The sequence below is a fragment of the Salmo salar genome, chromosome ssa10, assembly GCF_905237065.1.
Source record: "Salmo salar chromosome ssa10, Ssal_v3.1, whole genome shotgun sequence".
NCBI classification, from domain to species: domain Eukaryota; kingdom Metazoa; phylum Chordata; class Actinopteri; order Salmoniformes; family Salmonidae; genus Salmo; species Salmo salar.
In genome coordinates this window covers 77,028,609-77,041,058 of record NC_059451.1, presented here as the reverse complement: position 1 = coordinate 77,041,058, position 12,450 = coordinate 77,028,609, and the positions used below count along the sequence as shown (strand labels likewise).

The 12,450-nt window shown below is 43.8% G+C and overlaps 1 protein-coding gene across 6 annotated transcripts; it reads left to right on the top strand.

Annotated features, from left to right (window-relative positions):
* Positions 1-248: 248 nt before the first annotated feature.
* On the top strand, positions 249-12,131 carry LOC106561034 (bromodomain-containing protein 1). 6 transcript variants are annotated; one of them, XM_014124598.2, is made up of 12 exons: positions 249-530; positions 1,922-3,303; positions 3,446-3,602; positions 5,558-5,689; positions 5,930-6,058; positions 6,204-6,516; positions 6,677-6,946; positions 7,100-7,597; positions 7,721-7,847; positions 8,097-8,227; positions 10,066-10,220; positions 10,403-12,131. In XM_014124598.2, the coding sequence occupies exons 2-12, from the start codon at positions 1,940-1,942 to the stop codon at positions 10,415-10,417; spliced, it is 3,291 nt and encodes a 1,096-aa protein (XP_013980073.1). In that variant the 5' UTR covers positions 249-530; positions 1,922-1,939; the 3' UTR covers positions 10,418-12,131. The 6 variants fall into 6 exon arrangements, with proteins under 6 accessions (XP_013980073.1, XP_013980072.1, XP_045544061.1 ...); XM_014124597.2 differs by having other exon boundaries at positions 3,446-3,614; XM_045688106.1 differs by lacking the exon at positions 249-530 and adding an exon at positions 9,599-9,708 and having other exon boundaries at positions 537-3,303.
* The last annotated feature ends 319 nt before the right edge of the window (positions 12,132-12,450 follow it).

Below are 12,450 nucleotides of genomic sequence, written 5' to 3'. Positions count from 1 at the left end.
CGATTTGAACCACCAGCCCTCCGATTGCTACATGCAATTGCTGAATGCCTGCTTCTTCCCTAGGCCTCCGTGGGAAACGTTGTGCTACGAAACGTCAAATCTGACGTTAATTTTACAAAACCTTGATACCTTCTTGCTAAGACTCCCTGACCTCCTTGATGTTTGCATTTTCTTCATGCTCACAATTTCCTAATTTTCGCTGAGACGTAATTACGTCATGCCGTAACTGGGGAGCCGCACAACCGCATTGTTGTTGGCGAAAAGAAACCAGGGGCTGCTAGCTACTGATCGTTAACAAGTCGCAAAAGGACATTAGTATTTGGTGGCTCTTCAGAAATATTTATGTTTGTAATAGAATCGAATTTGGAATTTAGACCGTCGTCGTTTAAATTTATAATTCAAAGCTGCTCGAGCGGTGCCCGTTGGATGAGAGGATTGTGTGTGGATTTACTGCTGCTGCTCTGCAGGCCACATCGCCATTGCTTGCAAGCGCTGCTGTTTTCAAAAGCGGAATTACTGAAAATACAAAGGTAACGTTAGATGGCTATAGCCAAATTTTCTGTCTCTGCACATATGTATGCTTTTTAGAACAACCTAAATGCATTTATACAAATGGATTATACATTCTAGTGAAGAAAATGATAACTTAAACGTACCGAATCGACTCGGATTCTTGTTTAGTCGGACGCCATATTTCCTTCCTTAGTTTATTGTGAACGTTAGCTAACTAGTTAGCTCTTGACTTGAGGCCGCTGGCGCTACTTTTACGGGATCTTCCTCTCCTAGCTCAATATACATATTATTTATGCCTGACTCAACCTTCAACTAACGTTATTTTTAAAGCTATGTAGGTTATGCGCCTTACTAGCTAGCTACTAAGTTAACTACTACGTTAGGTGGCCACAATAAATTGGCTTTACGCTAGCAGTTAGCCAGCTAGCCTAATATAGCTATCTAGGCAACTCTACCATAACGATAGCTATCTAGATAGTTGTATTTTAAGTAGCACAATTTAGCATTGCCAGGATAGCTAATTGGTTAGATTTATTTTTTTTTGCTGACGTTTGACTAACGTTAGCTAGGCTAGCTAAATGGTTGCTTAGCAATTATGTCAACATAATAAGATGTTGCGCGCAAGGGACTTCCCATTTGTTTCTCCCGTCTCACACTCTTCGTTACAATGTGTTAGTTGAGGATACCTACATTTGTTGTCAGTGGAATTTCTAAAGAACAGTCGCCTGGTACCATTTGGAGTCATAAATCAGCTGCTGTGTTTGGCTTTCATTGTGTAATGTGTACATGCCCAGAGTCTGCCAAATATTTCAATGACTGTGTCTCTTCGAAAAAGAGATGACGGCTCAGGCAAACTGTCTATTTAGCTACTCCTCTAGTTAGCATGTATTTTGAATGAATGCTCAACAGCGAAATGAATGGTATCTGTTTACTTATTATGCAACAAACAGTTAGCAACACTAATATTTTACACCGTTTACCTTCCAAATAATTTAGAATAGTTACATATTTAGTTTCTGGTTTCACAGAACAACAAGAAAGGTATGCCTCTCCACACTTCAAGTAGGCTAGTTTGGGACTTTGGGTGAATATGAAAGTAAATTTAGGCATATCCTAGGTTACTAGCAAGCAAATTGGCACAAGTACTGTAATAATATAGGCCTATCCAGGTTGTGGAGACATTGCATTTATTACATACACCTACTTTAATTTATTTCCCATCTGCACACCATAAGGAAGTAAAAGTGATGACACATTGTCGTCATGCCAATGATAAGCCTTCTGTTATGTCCACTCAAAAGAATAATACGCAACTGAAACCAAGAAAGGGAAATTGTGACTAGTGATATATTACAATCTTGGTTGGTATTGGCCTAAGTTAAATCTCAATCAAAGTGGGTGTTTTTAGCATTTTTTTTAGGTCTTCATGATGAAGAAAAAAGTGCGGCATTATAATCGCATGTCCACGCCCCAGAGGCCCCCCTCTCCCATTAAACCTTCACCGAACAAGGAGACCCTGACATACGCCCAGGCCCAGCGCATGGTGGACCTAGAGATAGATGGCCGCGTGCACAGGATCAGCATCTATGACAAGCTGGATGTCATCGCCGACGATGACCCCACGGCCCAAGAGATCATGGAGTGCAACAGCAACAAGGAGAACAACGAGAAGCCCCAGCAAGTGCTGGTGCGCTCGGTGAGGCTCAAAAACAACCAGCAGAAGAAGAGCGCCGCCCTCACCACCACGCATGGGGCTGCCCCGCAAGGGAGCGCCCTCCTGGAACCCAAGTTCCGCGCAGTGGAGTACAACCTTCCCGCGGTGCCTCGGCGGCCCTCCATATATTATAAGTATTCTGAGAAGACTGCCGAAGAGCTGGATGAGGAAGTGGAATACGACATGGATGAGGAGGACTACGCTTGGCTGGATCTTCTCAATGAGAAGAGGAAAAGTGAGGGCGTCAGTCAGGTGTCCCAGAACCTCTTTGAGTTCCTTATGGACCGCTTTGAGAAGGAGTCCTTCTTTGCCAGCCAGGGTCGGAGCGACCCGCAGACCCTCATCGATGAGGACGCTGTGTGCTGCATCTGCATGGATGGAGACGGACAGGACAGTAACGTCATCCTCTTCTGTGACTCATGCAACATCGCCGTGCACCAGGAGTGCTACGGTGTTCCCTACATCCCTGAGGGCCAGTGGCTGTGTCGCCACTGCCTCCAGTGCCCCTCACGGCCCGCTGAGTGTGTCTTCTGTCCCAACAAAGGCGGTGCCCTGAAGAAGACTGATGATGACCGCTGGGGCCACGTGGTGTGTGCCCTGTGGGTGCCAGAAGTGGGCTTCTCCGACACAGTCTTTATCGAGCCCATCGACGGCGTCAGCAATATTCCGCCCGCCCGTTGGAAACTCACCTGCTACCTCTGCAAGGAGAAGGGCGCCGGGGCCTGCATCCAGTGTCACAAGGTTAACTGTTACACAGCCTTCCATGTCAGCTGTGCCCAAAAGGCCGGCCTCTACATGAAAATGGAGCCTGTCAAGGAAGTCACAGAGACGGGGTCACCCACTTTCTCTGTGAAGAAAACAGCCTTCTGCTGTGCTCACACTCCTAAAGGGTGCACCCGGAGACCCCTTGCTATCTACGAGGAAGGCCATGCTAAAAACGGTGTCTGTCACAAGAGGGGTGACAAAAGAGGGATGACGAGGTTAAAAGGGTGGCAGAAGAAGAAGAGCAAGAGAATAGTGGTGGTGCCTGAGGAAGAGGCTCCAGCTGTGCCTGGGCCTAGTATAACCCCCAGCAGGTTGGCATATTATTTTTACTTCTTTTGTCTACCAATAACTAAATATTTTCCTAAATAACAAACCTCCCAATGAATGTGTGAAATGTACATTAAATACAATAATCCTGTGTCTGACCAATGCTAACATATTCTCCCCTCTCAGTTTCGACACGATCCTCAATCAAGTGTCTGTCCAGAAGAAGAAGGCGTTTGTGGAGCGGGTCCTGAGCTACTGGATGCTGAAGAGACAGTCGAGGAACGGCGTGCCACTGATCAGGCGGCTACAGGCCAACCCTCAACCCCCCAAACCAGAGCAGCCGGTCAGTCTAGTGGTCAGTGTAATTGTTTAGTAGTTTTCATGGTATCCGAATCCTTGTGATAGACAATTGTCTGCTTTAAACATTACGTTGTTTTTAAACCGTTCTCCAGTGCTTGGAAATCAAAATAAAGCAGACTAATACTTGAATTGAGAAAAAGACAGTTTCCTGTGTCTAGGCCTTTTTTTCAAAAGTAGGTTTTTGGATGCTAGAGATATGGGCCATTTATCCATTTCAATATGGACTATAAAAAAAGAGAAGACATTTAATAGAAATTTGCCTAGTTTGTTGGTCAGTGGAGTCAAAAAAAAAAAATGGATCACAGTCGATGTCCATTGAAGGTACAGTACATCAGCAAGTATTCATACCCCTTAACTTATTCAACATTTTGTTGTTACAACCTGTTTTCAATATTGATGAAGTATATATTTTTCCTCACCCATCTACACACAATACCCCATATTGACAAAGTGATAACATGTTTTTACAAATGTTTTCACATTTATTGAAAATGAAATACTGAAACATCTCATTTACATAAGTGTTCACACCCCGTAGGCAATACTTTGTAGAAGCACCTTTCTGAGTAAGTCTCTAAGAGCTTTCTACACCTGGATTGTGCAACATTTTCCCATTTATTATTTTCAAAATTCTTCTAGCGCTGTCAAAGTGGTTGTTGATCCCAGCGTGACAACCATTTTCAGGTCTTGCCATAGATGTTCAAGCAGATTTAAGTCAAAACTAACTCGGCCACTCGAACATTCACTGTCTTCTTGGTAACAACTCTGGTGTGGATTGGCCTTGTGTTTTAGGTTATCATTCTGCTGAAAGGTGATTCATCTCCCAGTGTCTGGTGGAAAGCAGACAACCAGGTTTTCCTCTAGGATTTTCCTGTGCTTAGGTCCATAAAAACAAATGATCCTGAAAAACTTCCCAGTCTTTAACGATTACAAACATACCCATAACATGATGCAGCCACCACTATGCTTGAACATATAGAGAGTGGTACTCGGTAATATGTTAAGGCAAAACCAATACAACACTTTGTATTCAGGGCAAAAAGTGAATTGCTTTGCCAAAATGCTTGTAGTATTACTTTAGTGCCTTGTTGCAAACAATGCATGTTTTAGAATATTTGTATTTATTCTGTACAGGCTTCCTTCTTTTCACTCTGTCAATTAGGTTAGTATTGTGGAGTGACTACAATGTTGTAGATCCATCTTCAGTTTTCTCCTATCGCAGCCATTAAACTCTGTTTTAAAGTCACCATGGTGAAATCCTTGAGCAGTTTCCATCCTCTCCGGCAACTGAGTTAGGAAGGACGCCTGTGTCTTTGTAGTGACTGGGTGTATTGATACACCATCCAAAATGTAATTTAAGAACTTCACCATGCTCAAAGGGATATTTAATGTGTGCTTTTGATATTTTTACCCATCTACCAATAGGTGCCATTCTTTGAGGAATTGGAAAACCCTCCTGGTCTTTGTGGTTGAATCTGTGTTTTGAAATTCACTGCTCGACTAAGGGACCTTAGTGTGGGTTACAGAGATGGGGCAGTCATTCAAACATCATGTTAAACACTTATTGCACACAGTGAGCCCATGCAACTTACTATGTAACTTGTTAAGCACATTTTTACTCCTGAACTTTAGGCTTGCCATAACAAAGGGAATAGTAATTATTGACTTAAGACATTTCAGCTTTAAATTTGTAATGAATTTGTAAACATTTCACAAAACACAATTCCACTTTGACTTTGAGGTATTGGGTGTAGGCCAGTGACATTTCAATTTAATCAATTTTAAATTCAGGCTCCAACACAACAAAATGGGGAAAAGTCGAGGAGTGTGAATACTTTCTGATGGCACTGTAGCGCTTTGTCATTTTCTGCCGCCTTACCTGAGATTAAGGTCTTGTGGATGTTAATTAAAATGCCTTTTTGGACACTGATGTTACAGGATCGCAGGGTGGAGGATAATCGAGTGATGAAGGAGCAGCTAAAGGAATGGCACCGCCTACGCCACGACCTGGAGCGAGCTCGCCTACTGCTCGAAATGATCAGGAAGAGGGAGAAGATAAAGAGAGAGGAGGTACAGAGAATTGGTCTCGGGTTTTCAATCTGATAACCCCAGTAGTGAAATAAGAATGTTGATGTGACAGCATATCAATGGCTAGTAGTTGTAAGTCCTCCTATCAATAAAATTAGGTCAAATTAATTTCCTTTCAAAAGATAATCTGCATTGTTAAAAAAGAGCTTTAGAATTGGTTGTTGGATCCCCTTGTAAATGTTAGTATACTACAGCTTTGTGCTATGTCCTGTAACCATTCAGATGAAGCTTCAACAGTCCGTTCTAGAGGTACAGCTCACACCCTTCAACATTCTACTACGAGCTGTCCTGGACCAGCTTCAGGAGAAGGACCAGGCCAAGATCTTTGCCCAGCCTGTCAGCGTTAAAGAGGTATGGTCCCCCATACCCCCAATAGAATGTTACTTTCACAAATTAAAAACAAATGGTACCCTCATAGAGATTGTATGTCGTTCTATTTAGTTATTTGGGTACCTTTCACTTAGCATCGTGCTTTTCATTATCTCCCCATCCTCAGGTGCCTGACTACTTGGACCACATCAAGAACCCAATGGACTTCTCCACCATGAGGAAGCGCATTGAGGCCCACGGCTACAAGAGCCTGGAGGAGTTTGAGGCCGACTTCAACCAGATCATATTCAACTGCATGAAGTACAACGCCAAGGACACGTTCTTCCACAAGGCCGGTCTGCGTCTACAAGACCAAGGCGAGGCCATCCTCAGGAAGACTCGTCGGTATGCAGAGCGAATCGGCTTTGACTTTGTCAGCGGGATGCACCTCCCTGAGCCGCCCAAGGTGGAGGCTCTTCCCCCTTTCTCCTGGGACGATGGTAAGAACATAGTCTACATATGTTTACTTCTCGATTTATCTTGTACACAGCCTAAGTTATGTGCTGCACACAGCCATTGATTTATGTTACTGTAGTATTGGGGAATGGGGAAATGTTTTGAGCTCAGCCAATCAAGTTGTTGTTTGTGTGTGTCTTGCAGTGGACCGGATACTAAACCCAGCCAACCGCCAGCACATGTCTTTGGAGGAGCAACTTAAAGAGCTGCTGGAGAAGCTGGACCTGAGCAGTGCCATGAAGTCCAGTCCATCTCGCAGCAAGCGACTGAAGCTGCTCAAAAAGACCATCGCAGATGTTCGGAGCGAGATATACCTAAAGACGAGGCACCCCGCTGTCGTTTCCTCTGAACTGAAACCAGCAGATACTGAGGAGAAACCACTGCCTCCCACTGGACACAGCACACAGGAAGAAGGTACATATCAGGCTGTCCTAAAGCTATGAATTGGTTCAATAAAACCTTCTCTATATCTTACTTGATGAACTGTAGGCTATTAGCTAATGATTGTTTGTTCCACATGTCAAAATCATTTTCATGTTCTACTGTACTTCTGTTTTGATTGTATAGGAGGCAAGTCTTTGCCCCCACCGAAACTAGAGCCATTGAACTCTTCACCGCCACTTGTCAACTCAGACAGCCATTCAGAACCTCCCATGCTCAAGCCCATCAAATCCAATGCGGACAAGAGCCAGAAGACCTCCAAGTGCAACGGTGTCAAGACCGCTACCTCTGTACCCCAGGAACCCATCAACGGGCACATCTGTAACCCGCTGTTCCCAGTCAGTGACCTCAGTTTCGTGGCCACCTCTATGCTCGCAGAGCCCTCTGGCACGGGCAACAGGCGGACCAATGTGCTTTTATGCAAGTCCAAGAGTGCTAGCCTGCAGAAGCCCCCAAGGACAGCCGAGCACTTGCCCGGCTCCCCGCCGCTGGGAGCCAAGACCTTCCTTTCTGTTGTCATTCCTCGCCTTGAGACCCTCCTTTTACCCAGGAAGAGGACCCACAGCTCCAGTGGTGACTGTGACGAAGATGAGGAGGAATCGCCCATCAAGCGCCTTGACACAGGTAAAGGCCAGTGTAAATATGCAAATGTCACCTTTTTCTTCATGTACAAAATTCATATTTTTGGTTCGCAAATGTCATAGTAATGGAGAGACAAGTGGGCTCTGACCATTTCTTTGTCTCCAGGACTAGCTAATGGCTTTGTCGTTGAGCCAGAGAGTGAGGCTAGCCCCAGTAGGCCGCTGGAGCCTCGCCGGCGCTGTGCCTCTGAGTCCAGTATCTCCTCTAGCGGCAGCGTGCTGTGTAGCACAAGGTATGCTTGTTAACACCTCAGCACAATGGCAATAATGCAGACTCTGCTGGCAGCACTCTGCTGTGTAGCACCAGGTAAAGGATTGGCAGTGGGCCTACATCACAGTGCCATGTTAATGTAATATCTAGATCCTCTAGCAGCTGTCTGTAGTCTATCATCACTTACCAGGCAAAATGTTGCACTCGACTATTAGCGCATTTGCCATTTGCTCACAGTAGCCTACTCGGTTTTCCTTTGTTTTTACTGTAGCACGGTCAGAGTGCCAAAAAATGGAAAAGGGAGGCCATCCATGGCACGTAGGAGCACAGTGGACGACAAAAACGCACTCATCACCTGTATCGAAAATGGGGACTTTACCAAAGCCGCTAAGATTGCAGCAGGTGAGACACTGGTTCTTTCTGTAAATAAATGCTAAGACTGGACTCAGATTATGAATGATAAATGTATACATTTTTTAGTATCTGTCTAACATTTCTATTTGGAATAGTTGGCAAAGACATCTTGTCATTGCCTGCTACCCAAAGGCTTGTTCATAGTAGTTTTAGCTTTGGAATACTACCACTTTCAATAACTTATCGGCCAGTAGACATCACGGAATTCTGCTGTTCTTACATTAATTGGCTTCCCATGGACCACAAGTCTCAGCTTAGAAAAGTAGAGGGTAGCCTGAAATCCAGACCTGCTTGTGGCAAGGAGTGGAAGGTTAGCACAAATTGACTGGTACCCAGGCTAAGTAGAGGGGCTGTTTTTGTCCCGAATTGTGTTTTATTGATATTCATAGGATGAGTGTTAAGCAAGTTCTGAGATTGATAGCAGATATACACTGAGTGTATAAAACATTAGGAACATCTTCCTGATATTGAGTTGCGCCCTCTTTTTCCCTCGGAACAGCCTCAATTCGTTGGGGCATGGATTCTACAAGGTGTCAAAAGCGTTCCACAGGGATGCTGGCCCATGTTGACTCCAATGCTTCCCACTGTTGTCAAGTTGGCTGGATATCTTTTAGGTGGTGGACCATTCTTGATATACACTGGAAACTGTTGAGCGTGAAAAACCCAGCAGCGTTGCAGTTTTTGACACTCAAACCAGTGCGTCTAGCACCTACTACCATTCCCCGTTCAATGGCTTGTCCGTATATAGTCTTGTGAGTGTGCATATAGTCAATGCAAGATGGGGACAGTGCAGATAGTCTGGGGAACCCATGTATTTTGATTTAGACAAGAATATGTGTGCCCGCATGTGTGTGTTCCTTGGTAAGAACGCATCTGATCGCAGTGTGACAAGTGACATGAGCTTGTTTGACAAAGGACAACTGAGGCTCCCAGCACTCTGCGTTCTAACGCTGGGGCCAGGGCAAACTTCTTATTTTTTTTAACAACCCTTATTCTGTCACCATCTTGTCCCAGTGGCCTGTGCTGACATGCCCAAAGGCACCAATGGTCTCCTGGTCACCCAGTCTAGACTAAGAAATCCCACTTCCTATACATAATTCAGCAGTTTTCGGTCATCTTCTACTCTGTCGCAAACGAAGTAATGGTTACCCTCTACAATTCACATTGTTTCAAATTTCTTTCAACTAAAACTGTATTTCAGTGTTTTGATGCCCTGTACTACTTCCCTGTGTGTGAACGTACTGTATGTTCATGTTTTTTTGTGTCTCCTGTCAGTGTGAGCATGGCTTTTAGAGTAGTCTCTTGTCTGTTTGCAGTGAACCCCCCATAACTTGCTTGTCATTATTCCTGCTTCCGTAGAAGTTGGCAACGGAAATATTTGGATGCCTGCTAGTGCTGCAACATATGTACTGGAACCCCTTAAACTAGTTTGGGCAAAATGTAGTGGATATCCCTCCTACCCCGCCTTGGTGAGTTTGAGTGAGCGCATGTCCCAGACTGGCCAATGCCCATCTATATATGTCCCATTTCCATCCATTCCTCTCATCGTAAGTGGTGTAGCTCGTGTTTGTGCACGCCCTGCAGCTAGCTGCTAAACTTCAGTGTGTTGTGGGTGGTATGAGTTTGTTAGGAGTCACACAGATTGCTTACAGCTTTCTGGGTGACTCAGGTAGCATGGCATCTGTGTGTGGTAGTGTGTGATTGTGTTAATGTACGTTCCTGTCCACCAGTTTGAACCTTTGCTGCACCACAACCAGGATTCCCTGCGTCCTCTTGTTTTCAGGTCACTACAACCAATCACTTCTCTCTCCCCCTCCCCCATGCAGATCATAGACCACAAGATGCCGAGGGCGGGGTGTCAACACAACGGGGTCTCTCTCCCTCTACCCCCTCTGGACGTCCTCAGGGTCGGCGAGCAGATGCAGTACAGGTCCGAAGAGAAACTCTTCCTCGTCCACTTCTTCGACAACAAGCGCAGCTGGTGAGACAACACTCCTCTTCTATAGTTTGACACTTGTAATAATCTTCAAACATGGCCAACAGTTTATTTTTAATCAAATGGAGTTAGTGCTCCGGTTATCTTGAGTTGCAATGGCAGTCAGGGGTAATATGATGTAGCATAATTCTAGCATCATCCTAATGATACGTCACTGTCTTTGACAGGCAATGGCTTCCTAGAGCCAAGATGGTTCCCTTTGGTATCAATAAGACTGTGGACAAGATCAAACTGATGGAGGGCTGCTCCTCTGGCATCCGTAAAGCAGTGCAGACCGCCTTTCATCGCGCTGTGAGCCACCTGAGCCAGGTCAAGGACAAGCCTAGCAGCAAGCCCTGCAATGTGGACTAAACCTGCTCATGCATCCCACCCCTCACCTCTAGGTGGAGCCCTTCTTCAACTCGTCTTAGTTTACTTGATATTCCACAGCAGTCCCAGTATTCCTCTAACACACACACCCTCTCTTCGTGTTTACTGTGTACTGGGGGAGAATCTAAAGCCCTCAAGTAAGTAACCCTACGGTCTCTTGGTGCAGGTTTCCATTCCACCTCATGTCTTGATTATATCAACTGAGCTGCTCATGGGTAAATGGTATGTGTATGACACCACTACACGCATGCTCCCTTTTAATCTATTCCATTCTAAAAACTTTAGCTAGCAACATGTAATATCCACATGAATCAATGAGCTATGCAACTGAACTCAAGCGATTGGGTTGGCGTGTGCAAAAACCTTAATACCGAGTCCTAGAACTGACTTACGAAAATCACTGGTCTAACCTGATGAATGTTGAATTTCTGTCCTGTAATATGCTGCAACTTTCACTGCTGCAACTTTCACTTCCATCATGATTCTCACCCTCACTCCCATTTCCTCTCTGCAGTTGCCCTGTATTTAACCCTGTAAATACCTGTACAAGGCGTGACACTAATTTATTCTGTTTTCAGTTATTGGTACTGCGTGTTCACTTTCTTGCTATTTATGCTGTAGGGGTGATTCATGTCAGCACTATGGTGCTTATTAAATATTTGCTGGTGCTACAACCTGTGCAAGTCTTGGCTACAACTGAGATTCATCCAGGGCAAAATATATACTGTATCGATTGAACGTTTGTTTTTATTTCAGCTACTTTTTTTATGGTTTCTTAAGTTATTGAAGTTTATGGACAAGCTTCTCTCTGCATTATTGTGGTTTTTAAATACAATAATGTTTTTATGGGACTTCGTGTGTTTGTACATATTTATATAAATCTATATAATTGTATACATAAGATGCTTTCAATGTTTAAAAAGCAGAAAGTGCATCATTAACACAAAACCAAAAATTTGCTGCCCAGATTTTCGATTCATTTTTTACATTCTTATTATTTTTACAGTTTTTGGTGTGTGTGTGTGTGTGTGTGTGTGTGTGTGTGTGAGAGAGAGATCTGTGAATAACCTGTAAAACGTTGTCTTCGTTCACAATGGTGTTGACTGTGTTACAGGGACCTATACCATGACCATAGGTGAATGTGCCTGTACTAATTTATTGCAAAGGAGAAATGTATATGCATTACTTTATATAGAAAGAATTGTAAGAGATACTATTGTCTCACTAGGAGCCAACTGTGTAAAGGCCATTTTTGCGTATTGTTTGTTTTAATCAGAGGCATTAATCTTAATGGTGGGGTGATAGAATCCATTACATTTTATTCAGTTAGGAGGATCTGGGGTAGCAGTGGGTAGATTTGTTTTTTTAAAATCCATTTTTGTATGGATGTTCTGTAAATAGACTTGGTACTGGTCTTATTCTCTGGGAAAACCACATTATAGCCAATGGGAGTGGATGCTGGCAAAGTCCAGTATGTTTTTATATAAAAACACTGAAAATAAAATAAAAATGGTATTGAATCACTGATTTTCTGTGTGGTATGGATTTTGTGTTCAATGATATGAAATTAAGACAATTACATAGACAACCACAAGAAGGAGCTATGCCACCATTGTATGGAGTGCAGCTGGAGAGTAATTCATTTAAATTATGTTTAACCATGGCCCAGGGCATCGTGGAGCAGGTCAAATCACAAGTCCACCTTCATCTAATACATGATGGTACAACCATGATCAAGATAAAAAGTTGCTGTCATAAAGTAGCTTAAATGACCTTTTTAAAACATTTAATTCCTTAAATCTCTTAAATGCTTTGACATTGATCTGTCATTACATTTATTTTGTTA